Source organism: Mastigoproctus giganteus, chromosome 13, assembly GCF_048544385.1.
Source record: "Mastigoproctus giganteus isolate SK-2022 chromosome 13, ASM4854438v1, whole genome shotgun sequence".
In the NCBI taxonomy this organism is placed as follows: Eukaryota; Metazoa; Arthropoda; class Arachnida; order Uropygi; family Thelyphonidae; genus Mastigoproctus; species Mastigoproctus giganteus.
This window is the reverse complement of record NC_143587.1, coordinates 26,564,705-26,586,715: the sequence shown is the minus strand read 5'-3', so window position 1 is coordinate 26,586,715 and position 22,011 is coordinate 26,564,705. Positions and strand designations below refer to the sequence as shown.

At 36.4% G+C, this 22,011-nt stretch overlaps 2 protein-coding genes across 5 annotated transcripts in view; both read left to right on the top strand.

Moving 5' to 3' along the window:
• LOC150075877 (uncharacterized) overlaps positions 1-15,897 on the top strand; it is a 506,816-nt gene extending 490,919 nt beyond the window's left edge. For all 3 annotated transcript variants that reach the window (XR_016547834.1, XR_016547832.1, XM_090387816.1), the window contains one exon: positions 15,447-15,897. The gene's annotated coding sequence lies outside the window, so the exon portion shown is untranslated. The remainder of the gene's footprint in view (positions 1-15,446) is intronic.
• Positions 15,898-16,142: 245 nt separating this feature from the next.
• Positions 16,143-22,011, top strand: part of Tao (Serine/threonine-protein kinase Tao) — a 205,309-nt gene continuing 199,440 nt past the window's right edge. For both annotated transcript variants that reach the window (XM_090387813.1, XM_090387814.1), the window contains exon 1: positions 16,143-19,078. In XM_090387813.1, coding sequence (XP_090243939.1) covers positions 16,146-18,854 — 2,709 coding nt within the window. In that variant the 5' untranslated portion in view covers positions 16,143-16,145 and the 3' untranslated portion in view covers positions 18,855-19,078. The remainder of the gene's footprint in view (positions 19,079-22,011) is intronic.

Here is a 22,011-nt window from a genome sequence, read left to right as displayed (position 1 = left end):
GATTAAGAACTTGAGGGGGCACAGTTTCAAATTGTGGAAAGAGAGTTGTAGAACAGATGTGTGGAAGTTTGCCTTTAGCCAGCAGGTGGTTTAATTGCTGGAACAAACTTCCATCTGTTGTTATAGAAGTTCATAGCTTAAATGGATTCAAGGCAGAACTAGACAAACATTTGGAGCGAGTGGATCGGTGAAATGAGTTTTTTTTTTTCGTTTTTTTTTTTTGCTGATGCTATAAAAGCTTGCTTTATTGCATCATGTACCTTTACTAATGTTAATGCGAAAAACCCACAAGTTTCAGTCTATATATCTGGTAAATTAAAATACCCCATTATAGGACAATCTGATTTACTGGTCCACTCTGTTTCTCTGTGGAGTTGGTCATTATACTCATTGGAGTCAATTGGCCTATAACACACTCCTACTCTCAATTTTGCTTTCCCAGTGTTTATGTCACACCAAACTGACTCAACACTGCACAGTCTGCCCATGTCAATTGGCTGCACTTCCTTAGATTTTGTGTGTTGCTTAACTAATAGCATAACCTCTCCTCCCTTCCTATCATGTCTATTCTTCTTGTACATATTGTACTCCCCAAATTCCAATTCTGCATTCCTTATATCTGTGTGATACCATGTCTCTGATATTCCAACAATATATACCTTTGATGTTCTGGCCCACACCTCAAATTCATCAAATTTATTTACCAAACTCTTAGCCTTGGTGTAATTGCACAAGTATACATACACCTGTTCTTATTCTTAGCTACTCTAACACAGCCCATGTATTTACTTGTTCCGCGATGACTCCCAACAGTCTCTGAAATCCCCCGCACTTTGTTTTCCAGCCTGCTGCTCATTCCAGTAGAAGCAGTGCAATAATCATTTTCTTTAATCTCTGCCAGCCGCTACTCTTAATCTATTAGTCCGTGTTCCCCCCAAGTTAGCAGTGTTCCAACCCACCTAATACTGCCTCGATAGCATCAGCAAATATTCTTACACCCTTTCTGTTTAAGTGTATCCCATTCCTGTAGAAGCAGTCTCTCCTATTAACAAGCACAGACCAGGCTGAGAAAAATTCTGCCCCTTGAGTCTTGCACAATCTGTCCAGGATCGAATTGATTGATGAGGCTCTCATCATATACCTCGTCCCATCGTGTCTGGGTTGAATTGCAAACACTTTCAAATTTAACCCTAACTCATGGCTTTTTTCAAGATTCACCTGTACTTGTTAAGTAATTCTGTCTGTTCTAATGGCAGAAACTGAGGTACCACAAAACAGATCAAATGGACCCATGAGATTTCGTTGATAAATACATCGGTTTAGTTATATGACATTTCCTTATGATATTTATCATATTTATGATATTTATTTGGTGGGGAGAGATTTTTCAATACACTGATTGCCTCTGTTCACTAATATGAAATTAGTAAGTTTATCTATAGTAGTTTAGATCCAGTCTTTAAAAAAAGAGAAGCAGTCTAATCATAAACTGAGGGCATTGCTGATTGTTCTCAATTCCCATAGTTTTAAATTTTCTAAATTTCCATACTTTAGTAAATTCAAAACTCAATCACTGTCTTCATATTTGAATGGTAAGCAATTTTGACATGCTTATGCACATTTCACCATGAGGAAGTTTTACATGTCTGAGACAAATACGGAGGATGTGGAAAGGTCAGGGAATGACCACCGCATATCCCCGGAGCAATATGGCCTTAGTTGCTAATGCTCCTAAAAATCAAATAACAACAACAACATGTCTGAGAATGTCCATCAAACTTTTCATAAAGTATGTTTAGCCAGATGGGGTTTAATGCCTTTGACAGAGAACTTCACACATCAAACTTAGTTCAGTGCTCTTGCATATCAGGTAGATTTTATTGTTTGTTGAACATATTACCCCATTTGTAATTACTTGATTACTCGGTAACTTGTTTTAAGACACTGAAACTAGTCACTGAAGTGATTGATATTGCATTTATTATTTGGAATAATGCTTAACCCTGCAATGCACAAGCTGTTGCAAGTATAGCATTAATAAATCGATCTTGTTGTTTTAAATTCTTTATGCCAGCTGCCCACTTCTTTTTTTTTACTATAGAGCCTTGGTTTTACTTGGTTATCGGAAAAAATAATATAATTGTTAAGTACAGGTAAACCTCTATATATGCAGTTAATTCATGCAACGAGTGTACCGTATATCTCGAAACCGCATATATCAAAGTTAAAATCCAATGGGAAAACTTCTACTTCATCCATGATGTTTTGGAACATTCATCAGAAGACTTAATTTAGGACTTTAAAATCTGTTTTAACTCTGTATGTAGATAGAAATATAAAGAATAATGAAAATCGAAAAAAGTGTTTAAAGAAATAAGCTATAAAATGAGTGAAAAATGGATATGCTACCTTCTAGAAAAATATTTTTCAAATGTCATTTAGCATTAGCATTAGCAGAGGCATATGATGCAAGAAAGCAAGCTTATTCAGCATCAGCCAAAAAAAAAAAAACACACACCACTCCCATTTCACCCCTCCGTTCGTTCGAAATACCTGTCCAGTTGAGCTTTAAATTTGTTTAGGCTATCAACTTCAACAACAAGTGATGGAAGTCGGTTCCACCAACCAACCACCCGCTGGCCAAAGGCAAATTTCCCCACATCTATCCGACATCCGTCCTTCCTCAATTTGAATTTATGCCCTCTGAGGTGATTATTCTGAGCAAGATGAAGAATCCCATTGGCATTGAGCATGCTCAAACCATTCAAAGCCTTATACACCTCTATCAGATCACCTCGCTGGTGCCTAGTCTCCAGACTCTGTAATTTGCAAAACTTAAGCCTTTCTTCGTAAGAGCACCCCTTTGTTCCATTCACTAATCTTGTTGCCCTTCTCTGTACCCATTCCAGCAGCTCTACATCCTTCTTGAAATGAGGCCTCCAGACCTGTATACAGTACTCAAGATGTGGCCTAACCATTGCCTTATACAAGGGAATAATCACCTCCTTATCCCTGCTAGAAAAATTCCTGTATATCATTGACAAGACACCATGAGCTACTCTTGCAGCTCGTCTGCACTGCTCAGAGAACTTCATATCTGCCTGCACAATTTACCCCCAGGTCCTTTTCATTCTCCACTACTGTCAGTGTAGTACCGCAGAGTTGATATGTTGCTCTGGGGTTACTGTTTCCCATATGTAGTACTTTACATTTGTCAATGTTAAACTTCATTTGCCACCTCTCAGCCCATCTGTTCAACCTTTCCAGATCCTGTTGCCGCAGCATAGCGTCAGTAGTGTCCTGAACAACCCTGCCAACCTTTCATCTGCAAACTTGGACATTAAACTTGATATCTCATCATCAATATCATTTATAAACACCGAAAACAACAACGGACCCAACACTGAACCCTGAGGAACTCCACTAATAACATTAGTCCACGTTGAGCAGTGTCCATTGATTACCACTCTCTGTCTTCTGCCACTCAACCATCCCCTTATCCATAGCAGCAATTTGCCTCCAATGCCACACTGCTCCAATTTGTGCAGCAGTCTTCCATGTGCAACAGTATCAAAAGCCTTTCTAAGATCCAAATATATAATATCAAAGTTATTCCCTGCATCCAGTTCTTTTGTGACTACATCATAGTATCCAATCAAATTGGTCAGGCAAGACCCGCCCTTAACAAAACCATGCTGCATCTGAGATATAACTGAATTCTTGTCTAGATGATCCTGCAGTGCTTCTTTAACCAGTGCCTCCATTAATTTACCTGGAACAGAAGTTAAACTAACAGGTCTATAATTACTTGTGTCAGCCTTTGATCCTCCTTTGTGAATTGGGGTTATATTTGCACATCTCCAGTCTATGGGTACCTCCCCTGAGTCCAAAGAAGGTCTCATAATTATGGCTAGGGGTTTGCTTACTTCCTTTGCTGCCTCCTTTAGTATAACTGGATAGATCCCATCCACCCCAGGTGCCTTTTTTATGTTTATCCTCAACAATCTCTCCTCCACTTTCCTCTCAGTTATTACAAAATCATCCAGCTCACTGCCAATGTTTACTTTACCTACATCATTCTCCTTCCTGAATAACTCCTCATGCATGAATGTAGATGCAAAATACTCGTTTAGATTGTTAGCCACCTGAGCAGGATCCTCAACTGTTGAACCATCAATATCCAGTGGACCAATCTGATTCATCCCCTTCCTTCTTGAGTTTAAATATGTAAAGAACTCTTTTCTGTTTTTCTTTGCATCCTTTGCCAAGGATTTTTCGTAGTCTGCCTTTGCCTGCCTAATCTCCTTTGTGACTTGGTTACAGACCAACTTATATCTATCATAGGCTTCCATGTCACCCATTAATTTGTATGTATCCCATGCATTTTTCTTCTCTGCCACATGTCTCATTAGTTCATCTGACAACCATTTAGGCCTAAACCTTGAACAATATTTCTTAGTTGGTATGTAAAGCCTGGTAGCCTCCAAGATTAGGTCCTTGAATGCTTCCCATTTTGAGTTTGCTGTTGGTAACATCATCAGCTGGTCCCACTGTATAGAATTTAAATACTGTCTCAGACCATCATAGTCGCCTTTACGAAAACAAAAACCCTTCCCTTTACCTCTGATGGTAGTTACCTCCTTGAGTAAATCCCACTTCACCACACTGTGATCCCTGCCACCTAGTGGTTCATTTATCTGCAGATTCTTAATGCATGAAGAATCACTACTGATAATCAGATCAAGAGTATTGCTCCATCTTGTTGCGTCACGAACATGCTGATGTAGAAAACAATCATCCAATAAATCCACAAAAGCCTTGCTAGTGTGCGAGTGACCAAACCACAAATTCCAGTCAATATCTGGGAAATTAAAATCCCCCATTATAAGACTCTCTGATTTACTGGCCCACTCTATTTCCCTGTACAATATCTTATTATACTCATCAGAGTCATTAGGCCTATAGCATACTCCTACTCTCAATTTTGATTTCCCTATGCTTATGTCACACCAAACTGACTCGACACTGCCCTGTCCATCGATGTCGACTGGCTTCACTTCCTTGGACTTTATGTGTTTCTTAACTAATAGCATAACCCCTCCTCACCTCCTGTCCTGTCTATCCTTTCTATACACATTGTATTCCCCAAATTCCAGTTCCGCATTACTTATATCTGTGTGACACCACGTCTCTGATATCCCAACAATATCTGCCTTTGATGTTTTGAGCAATACCTCAAATTCATCAAATTTATTTACCAAACTCCTAGCGTTGGTGTACACGCAGGTATACATGCACCTGTTTCTATTCTTAGCTACCCTAACACAACCCATGTGTTTACTTGTACCGCAATGACTCCCAGCAGTCTCTGAAATATCCTGCATCTTGTTTTTCAGGCTTCTGCTCATTTCAATAGAAGCAGTGCAAGAATCACTTCCACCTCTGCCAGTGGCTACTGTTAATCTATTAGTCCTTGTATCCCCCCCAACTAACAGTTTTCCGACACACCTAACACTGCCTCGACAGCATCAGCAAAAATTCTTGCACCCTTTCTATTTAAGTGTATCCCATCCCTGTAGAAGCAATCTCTCCTGTTAACAAGTACAGTCCAGGCTGAAAAAAATTCTACCCCCTTGAGCCTTGCACAATCCCTCCAGGGCCGAATTGATCGACAAGGCTCTCATCATATACTCCCTCCTATCGTGTCTGGGCAGAATTGCAGACACTTTCAAATTCAACCCTAATTCACGGCTTTTTTTCAACAGTGACCTGTACTTGCTAAGTAATTCCGCCGGTCTCCTACTCTTAATATCATTAGTGCCAACGTGTACAACTATATCACCTTTTGTGCCCTTAAAAGATGATATCCGCTCTACAACATCATCAACCTTTGCCCCTGGCAGACATACCCTGGTCCTATTCCACCTATCCTTTTTACAAAGCATGTTCCTCGTTTCCCTGACAATAGAGTCACCAACAACTACTAGTTCCTGTGGGACCAGCGCATTCTGCCTAGGGGGCTGCCTCTGTGTTGCCTGATGACCAAGTGCAAGCTCTGGCTTTGATGTGGGCAGCTGAGAGCTTGATGGGCCCCTCAATTTCTTTCCTTCGAGGGCATCCACCCTGTCCTTCAAGCTCTCATAAAGGCCCATAACAACGCTGTGTTGTCGCCTGATTTCCTTGCACTCCTTACATCGTGCACACACAAAGACATCCCCCTTGGCAGTATCATGTCCCGTACCCGACTGCTCCGCAAACATCAAGCAAACAGTGCATTTTAAAAGACTATGATTCAGAGGGCAACTGCTCCCCTCAGTTCTCCCCTGAACCACAGCACTCCCATTAGCTTGAGCCTTTTGCTTTGCTGCTCTGGTCAGAGTCATGATTCCGATTTAATTCAATAAAATTTCAAAACAAAAATTAAATCCTTAAGTTATATCCCAAAACAGTTATGTTATATTTTTTTTTTTCGGTATCTAGTGTTTTCTACGAGTTCCCTTTATACAACTTCCGTATCACGTGTACCACTATAGTTATGTATTAATTATTTGTTACGATTAAGTCGTTATATATATATAGAGTTAAAAATACAATTTAATTGACAATAAAGTTTATCAAGATTAATAGATTTACTGATTAATTGACAATATTATATTATGCACTATACTACACTAAGCTTATGCTATCGTGTAAAAATTGCGGGAATTCTCGAACGGTACTTCTACGGACTCGTAAGTATTGATTAGCTTCCAAATCTCGCTATCTCAATTTAGAATCAACTAAGGATCCTGACTAGGTCTATAATCTACTTATAGAAGATAATTTGATATAACAATTGGTTAATAAATCGACTAAATTTGGTTAAAAAAAAGACCTCTCGTTCAATTTGTAACACGTGGATTTTGTACCGTTAACGATACTAAGTAATACCCCAAAATCTCTGTCTAAGTTAAACTTTAAACTAAGTGTCGTAACTAGGAATATAAAGCTACTCTAGAAAATAAGTTAATATGACAATTTAAGCTAATAAATCAGAAAATAAATCAGGAAAAACTTCTCTATTCCAAGAGCTTCAAGGAGCTTCATCCGCACATTAATAAATAGTTATAGTCCTCTTTTTCTCTTCATAAAATTTACTATAGCAGCTAATTTTCTAGGGTTCGGCGAACTAGCATGCTTCTTTCCACATTCGGATATTAATCCATAATTTGTTCTTTAACAGTTTCCAATTTCGAAACATCTGCTTGAGTTCCTTTAATGAAATTTCCTTAGAGAGACACACACACACACACACTTCTCTCCTTCAGCTGCAATTTCTTCTTTTTCGTTGTAGGTACGCTGTTGCTCCAATTCTAAGAGATCCGTGTAAGTGAGTGGCTGCGAATCCGGACATTCTCTAACATTAGGGGAATCAATGTCTTCAAAGCCAAGATCCTTTCCAATGATGTTAATTTCTTCAATAAAAGCCTCAGCTTTTACGGCATCTTTTTTTTTTTTTTTTTTTTTTTTTTGCGTTGTTAAAATTTTTTTGTTCCCTAATCGGCTGCACTATTCGAAATTTTAGAGGACATATATAAAGGAATGGTATTAATGTTTTTGACCGTATTAACCAAAACTTGCATATATCGAGGTTTACCTGTACATCATTTTAAATTTTCTTACCTTTTCTCTCCAAAATATTGAGGAACTCGTGCATTGCACACAATACTCAATATGTGGTGCTTATGCAACTTGTTTTTGTCACTTAACCCATTTATGCCCAGAAATAATGAAGGTATTTGGAAACACTTGAAACTTTAATATGTTATGATTTATGATGTAAATAGATCAGAACTGGCATTTAAAATTTTTTTAAGGTCTATTTGTAAAATTAGAGCCCAAAATTTCTCATTGCACGAATGCAACACTGGGCATACAGCATTGAACTGCTGTTGCATGAATGCAACATTGAGCCTACTGTACCTACTCCAGAATTTTAAATTGTGTTACTTACGATGGAAATGAAATTGAAAATAAAAATGAAAATGGCTATTTCATATTTTTACTGAACAAATAAATGTATAAACTAAAAACTGAACAAACACGATAATCCTAATCCGAATTTTTGTGGTATGCAACAGAACATTTCAAATGTAAGTAATAACATTTCTTGAAAATACATATAGTTTCACTATGGAATTTCTTGCATCTTTGCCTTTTTTTTTTTTTTTTTTTTGTTCACTTTCAACAATGTCTCATGATTCACTTTGTTGTAGCGTAGCATGATGCTATATAAGCTTGCTTTCTTGCATCATGTGCCTTTACTAATGCTAATGTCTCTGTATTCATGGTACTGATACTCAATAGATTTGCTTTCCTGGGATTTTAGGTGGATTTCCATATCTCTTCTTATCTGCCTCATATCCTCATTCCCGAGCTAAAAGCAAGGCATTGTTAACACAGACATTTATCATATAACAGAGTACAGGAAAGTACCATTTCTTGCCATGAATTGCAATTCAGTAGTGTGAAATGTTTTCGTCCATTCTGTCAACCCCACCCATATGCCTGTTGTACAAACTAATTCAAAGTGGAACAGACAGTTATCTTCTTTTTTTCGATTGCTTTGGCTTTTTTCCCAGGGAGCAATCCATGTTGAGTGGATGCAATATACACACTGTATCATCATCGTTCCATCTGCCAACCAGAATGGCGCCTCTGTAACCAGGTGCAGCAGTGCATAGCACACGCTTCTTGATTAGACCGGGGTTCAAGCCTGTGACCACCAAATACAGAGGATGCAGAAAGGTTAGGGAATGACCACCGCCTATCCCTGGAGCAATATGGCCTTAGTTGCTAATGCTCCTAGAAACCAAATAACAAAGAAACAAATGGACAACCAGAATATTGGAATCTTTATCCAGAAATTACTCTTCAGTACCTTCTAATAGCTTTCCAGATCACTTATTGTCAGTCAATGGACATTTTCGCTACTCTATTTGTTCATACAGTGCTGGTAGCACCATGCCATCCTTTTTTAATCTCGTCCAATAATGTGAGTGAAGTAAAAAAAGTTGTCAAATATAGCAAGAACTTTCTTCCTGGGTACTGTGTTTCAAGTATATGTAAATAATCTAGGACTATTTTTCCACCCAGTCCATACTTCTTGTAGTCAACACGATTTTCTCTTTGATAGTTTGCTTGGTATAAATCAATGGCAAATGCATAGCCTAGAGGAGGCACAACAACCCATCCTTTATATCTCCATTGTCTGGGCTTTCTGCAAATAAATTGCTTTGTGGGATGCTTTCCATAGTACTGAATCATTGACTCATCAATGGCTACATTTGATGGTCCAAGAGCTGTGCCACAAGATAATTTTTATTCAAAATGTCCATAAATGGGTGCACTTTGGCAAACCTATCATCCTTCCATATTTTGGTATTATCCACAGCATGAAAATACTTCATTATCTCTTCAAATTTGTTTCGACAAATTAAATTTTCTACTAGTTGATTATGTGTATCTAACTCTGTAAACCAATACATAGCCTAGAGGAGGCACAACAACCCATCCTTTATATCCCCATCTTCTGGGCTTTCTACAAATAAATTGCTTTGTGGGATGCCTTCCATAGTACTGAATCATTGACTCATCAGTGGCTACATTTGATGGTCCGAGAGCTGTGCCACAAGAGAAAATTTTTATTCAAAATGTCCATAAATTGGTGCACTTTGGCAAACCTATCATTCTTCCATACTTTGGTATTATCTGCACTGTGAAAATACTTCATTATCTCTTAAAATTTGTTTCGACAAATCAAATTTTCTACCAATTGATTATGTGTGTCTAACTCAGTAGACCAATACAACCTGTGCCACGACACATTGCACTATCCAGAAAGTAATAATATCGCAATGAAAATTTTTGTCTTGTCAATTGACAACGTAAATAGGTGGTTACCTGCTTGACTTGCATAATTCACTGTTTCAATTGTTAATTCATCTATAGCATCATTATTCAAGAAGAGGTCAAATATTTCATGAGGATCATGTTGAACATCAGCAAGCAATGGTTTTTATGAATATTTTCCAAAATTATTCTCCTTTTGAGGAAGATCCTCAATGCACCACTGCTACAATTTCAACTTCTTTGCAGCAATTAAACAATAGATTCTGGTAGTGTCTTCAATTAGTAAAGCCACTTCACTAATTGAGCTTGAGAAATAATCTGGTTTCTGGATAGGTTTTCCATTTGAACATCTTTCTTCATTCCCTGAATTTTCATTGGTGATGCCATCATTTTCTGGAGATGAAATGTGAACATTTATTTCTTTCTTAGTTTCAGTGACTGGGTCCTGGTCTTCGTGTAGATGTAAATTGTTATCACTGTCTGACTCCGGGTTCCTTTCTAACTCTTCTAAAAGCTGATCCAATATCAACCCTCTGCTAAAAAAAAAAAAAAATTTTCATAGTTAACAGATATGAAATATAAATTTATTGGTGACATCCTCTTATGGGGAAGAGAACTTTTATGCAAAGGGTAAATTACTTATGAAGACGTATATTTTAGATGTTGATAGCTTAAATAGATTCAAGGCAGAACTTGACAAACATTTGGAGCGAGTGGATGGGTGAAATAAGGTATTTTTTTTTTTTTTTTTTTTGGCTGATGCTATATAAGCTTGCTTTCTTGTTTCATATGCCTTTGCTAATGCTAATTTCTCCTTTTTGCCCGCAAAAAAAAACCGAGGCTCAAAAAGTGAAAAATAAGCTTTCGTATGATATTGGGTCTTTGCATAAAATAACTATATATATACACAATAACCTTTGCTACTCTGTTATCTATTAATATACACAATAACATATATTATGTTGAATGAAATATAGTGAAATGCAACATAGAATACAAATGGGATGCCCAATGTAGCGTGAATGCAACATAACACATAAATGGGATTCCTGCTGTTGCTTCTTCATCATCATCAGCCATTTTCAATCCACTGCAGGATGAAGGCCTCTCCAGCAACTTTCCAGTTCCTTCTGTTTTGAGCACTGGCCATCCATTTACTACCCAAAAACTCATGAATTTCATCTATCCATCTCCGCCTTTGTCTTCCAGGTTTTCTTCTAGCTTCTCTTGGGTACCATTCTGTTATTTTCTTAGTCCATCTGTCATCATGTCTTCGAGCTATGTGTCCTGCCTAAGACCATTTTAGTTCTTTAGTTTTGATAAGAATGTCCTTTACTTGAGTTTGCTGCCTAATCCATGTGTTTCTCTTCTTATCTAACAGTCTGATTCCCAATATAATTCGTTCCATTCTTCGCTGTGTAGTTCTTAGCTTCTCTTCCATTCTTTTGGTGAGTGCCCAAGTTTCACTTCCATAAGTCATGGTGGGGAGTATACATTGATTCATTATTTTATGTTTCAGACAAACTGGGATATTGCTCTTCAGTATGTGACTATATTTCCTGAATGCTATCCATCCAAAATTTATTCTTCTCTTGACTTCCAGCCATTTATCATTATTACAGCTAATAACTTGTCCCAGATAAGTATATGACTCCACCTTTTCAATTACTGCTCCTTCAATCATTATTTCATTTTCCGTGGCATACTTGTTCATCATTACTTTTGTTTTAGCCATATTCATGTTTAGTCCAAAATCCTTACTAACTGTGCATAACTGATTAAGATTTTCCTCTAATTCTTTGGGATCGTGGCTTATGACCACAATGTCATCTGCAAATCGTAAATGGTTTAGGTACTCTCCGTTCACATTGACTCCTTTCTGTGACCAGTCTAATCTTCTGAAAGCTTCCTCAAGGGCAGCAGTAAACAGCTTCGGAGATATTGTGTCTCCTTGTCGAACTCCTTTCTCGATTTTAAATTTGCTATTGTCTTTGTCTAGTCTAATAAAGGATGTAGCACTCTCATATATTTTCTTCAAAATCATAATATATGGAGTATCTATGCCTTGTCTATCCAGTGCCCGAAACATTGCCTTATGCTGTATGGAGTCAAATGCCTTTTCATAATCCACAAATGCCAGGCATAATGGTGTTTTATATTCATTTGCTTTCTCCATTAGCTGTGATATTACGTGAAGGTGATCCATAGTTGAGAATCCTGTCCTAAAGCCAGCTTGCTCTTTCGGTTGATTCTCATCAAGTATTCTTTCTAATCTGTTAGTAATGACCCTTGTGAACAACTTGTAGATATGGGATAACAAGCTAATTGGTCTATAATTTCCAATTTCTGATTTATCTCCTTTCTTATGCAGCAAAACTATGATTGAATTATTCCACTGCTTAGGCATCACACCTTTTCTAATGCACTTTGTGAAGAGCCTTGCCAGTTTTTGTGTTATGTCTCTTCCTCCCAATTTTAACAACTCTACAGTAACTTCATCTTCCCCCGGGGCTTTCCGATTCTTCATTTTCTTCAATGCATGTTCTACCTCATCAGGAAGAATATCGGCTATGTCATATGTGTTGCTACTTTGCAATCCACCTTCCCCACTGCTGGTATCATTCCCTCGCTCCTTGTATAATTCTCTATAGTAGTCTTCTGCTATTTGAATTATGCCTTCTCTGCTGTTTATAAGTACACCATCGCTATTCTTCAGTTTCAGTATCATTTGTCTTTCTGTATTACTGCTCATGGCTGCTGATTTAAATCCTTTGTTTTCCCTTAATGCTTGTTCTACTTTTCTTGTGTTAAATCTTCTTATGTCCTCTCTGAGTCTCTTTCTAATGGCTTTGCATAACTCAGTATACTCAATTTTCTCCCTGTCAGTGTTTTTCTTGCTCTTCATTTGTGTCTTTGGTTCATCATGACAAGTGTTTCTTGACTAATTTTTTCTTCTTTGGATTTCTGTTTCCCTATAGGTTTCTTGGGTTTTATCACTTTCAGAAAGTTGTAATATTCCTCGTCGATATCTTGGCCCTGAGCAGTCTGCAGAAGCTCAAACTTGTTCTTAAGTTCCAGTACATACTGCTTTTTCTCCTCCTCTGTTATTTCAAAGACCTTTGTATTATTTACTCTAGTCAGTTTTTTCCTTTCCTACATCTATATCAAGTGTACATCTTACCATTCTGTGATCACTTCCAACATTTACCTTATTCAGGACGGTAACATCATTCACAATATATCTTCTGTTAGTGAGGATGAAGTCGATTTCATTAGTTGTTAATCCATTTGGACTCTTCCATGTCCACTTTCTGTTCATCCTTTTCTTGAAAAAAGTGTTCATTACTGACATTCCTTGAGATTCTGCAAATTCCACAAGTCTTTCACCTCTTTTATTTCTTTCACCAATTCCAAAATTTCCTATAGTTCCTCTTTCTGTGCTGTTTTGCCTTTTTCCAACCTTAGCATTGAAGTCCCCCATAATAATAGTGTAGTGGGTTTTCTGCTCATCTAGAAGACTCAATTTCAGTGTACATTTCTTCAACCTCTTCATCATCATGGCTCGATGTTGGTGCATAAATCATTATAATCTTTAGCTTGTACCTCTTAGAAATCTTGAGTATTAGTCTTGACACCCTTGGTGATGTACTTTTGAATTCCAAAATGTTGTTTTTAAAATCTTTATGGACCAGAAACCCAACTCCACCTTCACTCCTTTCACTGTTTCCATTAGTGTACAGCAGATTTCCACTTGATAAACTTATAAGTGATTCATTTCTTCTTCTTGCTTCAGCCAAACTGATGATATTCCAATTCACATTTTCTAATTCCTTTTCCAGCTGTAATATCCTGTCTTCACCGATGAGTGATCGTACGTTATAACAGGCCAAGTTCAATTTCCGTGCATGGCAGCCTGGTCGTACCCAGAGATTCTTAGCACCCTCTGCTTCCACTCTGATCCTCTCGCTGCCGTAAGAGGGAGAGTGAAAGCTGCTGGAGACTGAGGGCCATTTGTATTGTTGTGCTCTCATTGCTGGAGGGTTTGGTCTTTTCCTCTTCACGCTGACCAGGCGTCTTGAAGAGAACCACTCTACACGTTCGTTGCCACCTAAGTGACGTAACAGGGCTTACCATCGAGAAGGTGTGCATGAGTGGATTTTAGGGAGGCAGGCCAACCGGACTTCTCCTAAATCTTCTGTAATAGAGAGATATTGGATCCATCAGTGTTTTAGGCTGAGTGTCTGATAACACACAGGATACCTGTTACCCTCTAAGCCCCTTGAATGCATCTAAATAATTTTCACTATTCCACAGCAAAATATAGATGACATTTTACATAAAAAATAGCTATCTGAAGATAGCTATTTTTTTTATGTAAAATGTACATAAATATAACCAGTACACATATTATCAGTTTATACAATCTTTTCGTAATATATTCATATTTATGCTTAAGATATCTGTCATACCTTTTTCTATTCCATGCCATGATGATGCTTGAAAAAATATCAAAATTCAAAATCAGCCCCAAATTTCATATAAAGCAGAAGAGCTTAGAGAGAAACTGCATCCGATCACCAGACAATTTGCACAGATGCTGAAACGTGTTTGGAGTCAAACTGATTGCACATGTGACTTATATAGGCACCTCCGTAGCCAGGTGGGCAGGAGCAGCAGTGCGTAGCATCTTGTGTTGGTTGAATGCATCAGTGGGCATAAATGTGTTAAAGGATGGCAAATTTAATATTACCAAGCTAAAGTAAGGCTTTTCTCAGGTAGAATCTATCCTTTGCATTTGGCCTGGCTGGCTGGGAGGCCTCTTTGTATGCTATGCTTTGATATCCATAGAGCTATAAGTTTTTGGGATTTAGCACTTTTGAGTGTTTTTGTTAGTTTTGTTTGTGTATGTCGAAGTTTCAGCTTAGCTTGTTTTTCTAGTTGTATTGAGGCCATAGTGTTGAGAATAGCTGTTCACTTTGTTGCAACTTAGGTTCTTTTGTTTCTTGTAAAACTGGGCATTTTCTGCTTTTTGGTATAATATATCACATTATAGTATATCATTTTGCTATAGTATATCAAAAATGAAGCCCTTTCTTGCTTGAAAAGGCATAATTCTTATCTTGTTATAAAGTGAAATGACCTACCTAACTGAGAGCTAATAGCTAATCAGATTTTTTTTTTATGGTTCCTGAGGGAACTATAGAATTTTCTTCAGAATGATTTCAACTTTCAAGAGTTGTTGCAAGTTATGATTGTATAGCTGAGTGGCTGACATTATGTTGTTATGTGGCATTTTTTGTTTGCTAAGACACTGTGATCATTAGGGTTCAGATTTTTATGACCTTAAAAATGTCAAAACATGATGAAAATAAGTGATGTTCATTGAGAAATTAGCATACAGAGAAGAATTACTGAATGAATACAGAGTATTCATTCAGTAAGCCACAACACATTTTATTTGTTATATTATGTTAAATGCATGTATAATTTATTATGATGAGATAGTGCTTTCATTATCTTATGTGATAAGTGAAATTTTTGTTTTTATTTTGCAGGTACAAGAGATCACTATCCTTATGCTTGTCCTTCATGTTTCAAGCGCTTCAAAAGAGTAACTTATTTAAAACAGCATACAGCTGTACATTTGAATCCTCAGCACCCTTGCCCACATTGTTCAAAAGCCTTCAAAACAAGAAGCAATCTCCTGCAACATTCAAAGACTCATAAGCCCGATTCGTTTCATTGTAACATGTGTGGGGAGACATTCCGATGGAAGTATTCACTTATACTGCATGTAAAAAGATACCATCCACGTGTTGAAGGAATTTATAAATAGGAGTTCCATATTTGTGTATGATGCAGTTAGGCTTTTGAGGGCAACTGTTGACTTTCAAAATATTTAGCACAAAACGCTTGCTACATTTGATATGGAAAGTTGTTAGTCCAAAAAATGTTGCTAAATATGTAGTTGTTGAGTTTCTTTAAAATAATTGGAATACAACTACTGGGGACAAAAAAAAAAAAAAATTGTGCATCAGACTTTGTATGAAGTTGCCATGTTATTTGTACTGTAGGACTGTGTTGATGTTGGATAAAATTCAGAGTCAGAAATTAAAATTGTCTTTATGCATCGAGAACTGTAGCATATAAACATTTGGTGGATTTTATAACCTGTTTCATCTGAACAAAATACTAGTTTCATTTTCCATGTTATCTGTGTAATTATTATTTCTTCTCATTAAAAAGTTTTCATTATGGCATTTTTGACTCGACTAAGTAGTTTAAAAGACTCAGAAGGGATTGAGTTATTTGATAAAGAAGATCCTGATAGGATTTTTATAGATTTGCATGAGATTGGTCATGGCAGTTTTGGAGCTGTGTATTATGCTAGAAATGCTATTACCAAAGAGGTAGTGGCAATTAAAAAGATGTCTTTTACTGGAAAACAGTCAGCAGAAAAGTGGCAAGATATTGTTAAGGAAGTAAAATTTTTGCGGCAGATGAAACATAAAAATACAATTGATTACAAGGGATGCTATCTTAAAGAACAGACAGTGTGGCTTATTATGGAATATTGTTTGGGATCTGCATCAGATATTGTTGAAGTACATAAGAAACCATTGAAAGAGGATGAAATATCATCTATTTGCCAAGGAGTTCTGCAAGGATTGGATTACCTTCATTCCTTAGGTAAAATTCATAGGGATATAAAGGCAGGCAATATACTTCTTACAGAAAATGGTACTGTGAAGCTTGCAGACTTTGGTTCTGCCTCTATGGCTGTTCCAGCAAATTCTTTTGTAGGAACTCCATACTGGATGGCTCCAGAAGTAATATTAGCAATGGATGAGGGCCAGTATGATGGAAAAGTTGATATATGGTCCTTGGGAATTACATGTATTGAGTTAGCTGAGAGAAAACCACCGTACTTTAATATGAATGCAATGAGTGCTTTGTATCATATTGCCCAAAATGACTCCCCTTCATTAGGTCCAGGTGATTGGTCAGATGTATTTTATAATTTTGTTGATTCATGTTTGCAGAAAAATCCATCAGACAGACCCACAGCTGCAAAACTTTTGCAGCATCTCTTTATAACAAGATCAAGACCACCTAGAGCCATTTTTGATTTAATTCAACATACTAAAGCAGCAGTGAGAGAACTGGATAACTTAAATTACCGTAAAATGAAAAAGATCTTAATGGTAGATTCTCAGGATTATGAAATTTGTACTGGAGATGATGATGATGACGACGACGATGACGACGATGATTCTGCAGATGAGCAGATTGGTAGTGATAGTAGTAAGAGCAACAGCATTACTAGCACTCACAGTCAGCAAAGTGGGGGAGGAGTTAGTGCTGGTAGCCAAAGCAGCAGCATTTGTAGCCTTCCTCCTGCATCTGAAAATGATTCTACATATAAATATCCTGCTTCTTTCCGAGACCGATATGGTGGAATTAGCATCTCAGATTCATCTTCTGCATATTTTAATAGCAGTGAAATTGGAGCTGGTAACTTTGATACATTAAGAACTACAGCAATCATGGCACGAGAAATTAAAGAGTATGAGCAAGAAAGCCAAATGCATGAACAAATGTCAGGATATAAGCAAATGAGAAAACAGCATCAGAAGGCCCTTATTCAGTTAGAAGGAAAATGTCGTCAAGAAATGGAGGAGCATAAGCAAAGACTTGAAAAGGAATATGAATTATTATTGCAACAATTCATAAAAGAGCTAGAGAAGTTAAAAATAAAACATCAGCAAGAATTAGAAAAAAAATTAAAACAGAATCTTGCAGCTGAAAAAAGACTTAGCAAAAGCATTAGTCAGCAACATGAAGAAGAATTCAAAAGATTTCAACAGCAACAAAAATCAGAATACAAGTATATGAAAGAAAAATTGAAGCAAGAACGAGGTGGAGATTCATCTCAGCATAAAGAATATATACACCAGAAGCAGGCAATGGCTTTACAACAGCTACAACGGAGGCAAGCTGATGCCCACTGCATTGAAATGAGAAAGTTTTGTAGGCGGAAAATGATCCAGTACCACAAATTGGAACGAAATCTTTTGCGAGAAGAAATGACCAGAAGACTTACTCACATAGAAGAAGCACATAATATGCTTCTCCATCATCATGAAATGACACAAGAACTGGAATACTGTCAGCAAATGGCTGTTCATAAGTTGAGGGAGGAACATGTTCAGAAACAACATATTACAGAAATGGCTAATCAACAAGAATATAATGCTCGCAGGGAAAGAGAGCTACGTAAAAAACATGCTTTAAAAGTAAAACAACAACCAAAAAATTTAAAACAAAAAGAAGTATTAATTCGGAAGCAGTTTAGAGAAACCTGTAAAATACAAACCCAACAGTATAAAGCCTGGAAAATTCAGATATTAGCTTCAACACCTAAAGAAGAACAAAAAGCTGTTATTAAAAAATTAAAGGAAGAGAAAATGCGTAAATTGACAATTTTAGGGGAACAGTATGAACAGAGTATAGCAGATATGTTACAGAAACAGTCTATTCGATTAGATGAATCACAAGAGTTAGAATATCAACAGCTAAAGGATCAGTTGCAAGAAGAACTAGAATTACTTGTTGCATTCCATGCCAAAGTAAAAATGCAAGGAGAATTGCAAAGGAACAGAGAAAGGCGAGAATTAGAGGAACGTGTGTGTATGCGTCGTGCACAACTCGAAAAAAAGATGGAAGTGGAAAAACAGCAGTTTCACGAAGAGAAAGCTGATAAGCAAAAAGTTTTACAAGAACGGCAATCTCGGTTGATTGATGCATTTGATGAAGAAAGTGCACGATTAGGTTTTGATGCTATGGCAATTGCAGAAGCATCACAAGAGCCACTTCCTGCTGATGACAGGAGTATTGCTGAAAGCATGCTTAGTTTAACACACAGTAATAGTGTAAGTTCGTTCACTCATACTGCTCTGTGAGGATAAATTAACCACTGTGAATATTTAAAAAGCAAGGTTCTGTGCATAGTAAAGTTTGTAAATATTCATATTGACAGTGTACAGTATGGTGCTGTGTCTCTTCAAATATTGGAAGTGATGTAAATGTTGCATGTAGTAAACAGTTATTCACCATCAAGATAGTTTCCAATATTGAAGTTTTCAGAGTTGGCAGTCAGTCTTTCAGGGTTGCCAGATTGTACCAAGTGAGTTTTTTTTTTTTTTTTATCTGTACAGCATATGGTGTTTTTAGTTTACATATTTGTGATATATATTTATTTTTATATTCAAAGAAAAACATCCATAACATTGTATTTCGTAGTTAGTACTTTTTAAGTAAGAGATTTCCATTATTTGTCTTTACCATGTCAGCAAATGAGTGGGAATTTGGTGGAGCCTCATCGAACCCTCTTTTGTACAAAAATTACTGTATTGATCAGGCTCAGGCTGTCATTCTTTTAAAGGCATTGTGACGATTAGTCTGGTAATTAAATATTTCACCAATAAGTGAAGATTTATGAGCAAGAATTACTTGCTCTTTTACTTGCTACTTGAATTACTTGCTACATTTATGGCTTAGGAAGTTAATTTCTGTTTCATAAAGGAAAATTGGTACTTCTGATGATTTTATCATAGCTCTGAAGGGCACAAAGTTTCTAATAAAAGTTTTTAGAAGTAGATTGTTACAGCCCCTCATTTGTATGTAGTGGAGTGGAGAAATTCATTAAGAAGTATTCATAAGGCAGCTGTTAGAAATAAAATATATATTTGTAGAGGAATAAGAGAAATTTACATACATCATACTACGTATCATATATCAATATGATACATAGAACACTTCCGTATGATACTCTCCAGAAATTAAAATGAATAAAAGATTAATGCAAAATGATAACAGTAAAAAATCAGTTAAAAACAATTAAAAAAATAAATAATATTAATTTAAAAAGTTTACCGTAAATTTTGAGAAATGAATTTCCTTCCTGAATCAGACTGCTTTTTGACCATGTGTCATGATCACAGGGATGGAAATTACAGGGTATGCGAGCTTGAATCTTAAATGGAGAGATTGTTTGTTGTCACACATGCGTGTGAAAGGCTGTGATTATGTGTCTTCCTGCATGTGTGCAAAATATCACGAATTAGAGATTAGATATGGACGGCGAACGTTAATAGAATTCTCATGTAATTTAATTTCAATGGTTTCTGTAATTAATAGTCTCACATATTACATTGGGACACTAAGTATTTTGGCTTCATTAAATAAAAATGTATGTCACAAAACTTTCTAGTGACTGCCAAACTGAATTAACATAAATAAATTAAAATAAATAATATCTACATATAATACTAAAACAGATATAAAATAAATGCTTTAAAATACAATAAAATATGGACAAAACTAATAAAACATAAAGTAGCTTTTGAGACGAAGTGCCTTTTCATCAGGTGAATGGTGTATTGCAGTATATATATACAGGCATACCTCGAATAACGAATAGGATGCGTTCCACGAAATTACTTTGTTAAGCGAAACTTCGTTTTCAGAGGTAAAAATACTATGGCCAGAATAGGGATACGTTCCCACTTAAAGAAAATGAAAAGCTTTTTTTTTCGAACAAAGAAAAGTTTTATTAAATAAACAGTCAACTTACATACAAAGTGAAATCTCATTTTAAAATATGAGTCTCAAGTTGATTGCTTATGCTTTTTTTTCTCTTTCATTTAACAATTGCCTATACGGAGTTATTGCATTTAACACTGATCGCTTAACAATAAAACTTCTTCCTAAATCAGGATCATTTTCACTAAAAAAAATTTAAAACGTTTTCAATGTCATTTAAGCACCTTTTTAAATCTTTGGTTGTTAACACTTTTTCGGCAGGAACTTCTTTAACTTCGTCTTCATTATCTTTGTCTTCGTTGCTAACAAGATTTTCTAAATCTTCCACTGAAAAACCATCATCTTCTGCATTCAATAAATTTCTAACATCCTCTTCATCGACATTTTCGAAACCTATTGATTGAGCCATCTGGATAACTTCATTTCTAATTTCTTGGATGTTATTTTCTTCTTCTAGTACAACTTCTGGCCATATTTTGCACCAAACTCCATTTAAGCATTTCTTAGTGACTTCTTTCCAAGAACTATCAATGTTTTCAATTGCGTTTTTAATGGTGTAGTTTTTCCAAAAAGTTTTAACTGTCATTTCCTCTTTATCCTCTAGTTCAATTAATTGCTTAATGTTCGACACAGATAATAAGTTTTAAATGATGCTATTACTCCCTGATCCAATGGCTGAATCAGGGAAGTTGTGTTTGCTGGAAGAAACACAACTTTGACAGGAATGCATGTGTCCCGGAGTAGGATGTCCCGGAGCATTGTCTAACAACAAAAGAGCTTTTTCTTCAAAGTTGTTTTTTTGACAATACCGTTTTACTTCAGGACAAAAGTGGTTAACAAACCAATCAGTAAATAACTCTTGGTAACCCAAGCTTTTCTATTTGCTTTCCATATTACAGGTAAATTCATTTTTATGTTACCTTTTAACGCACTCGGATTTTCTGAATGGTAAACTAATAACAATTTTAATTTATAATCGCCAGAGGCATTTGATCCAAAGAGTAACGTTAAACGGTCTTTGGCTGCTTTGAACCCAGCAGCTGATTTTTCTTCAATAGAAATGAAGCTTTTTGTTGGTAGCCGTTTCCAGAACAAACCGTTTTCGTCAACACTGAACACCGAATTTGGTGGAAAATTTTCACGTTCAGTTATTTCCTTTAGTTTTTCTGGAAACTTATTTGCAGTTTCTCCTGTTAATTTTACCCTATGAATCCTGGCCCGTTTTTTAAATTTCTCGAACCAACCACGAGAAGCCCCAAAGGTTTCCGTAATTTCTTCAGTTTGTTTAGATTTCAGGTGATTAAACTGGAATATTTTTTTTTATGTTAAATGGGGCTTGAAATTGCGGACTTCGTTATATCGAAGCTTCGTTATCAGAGGTAACGTTAACCGAGGTATGCCTGTATATACATATACATATATATATATATATTAGTTAAAACAACAAAAGTCAACCGGGAATGATAATGCATCATGAGTCTGATGTTGGTAGAGCAGAATTACATATATATGTGA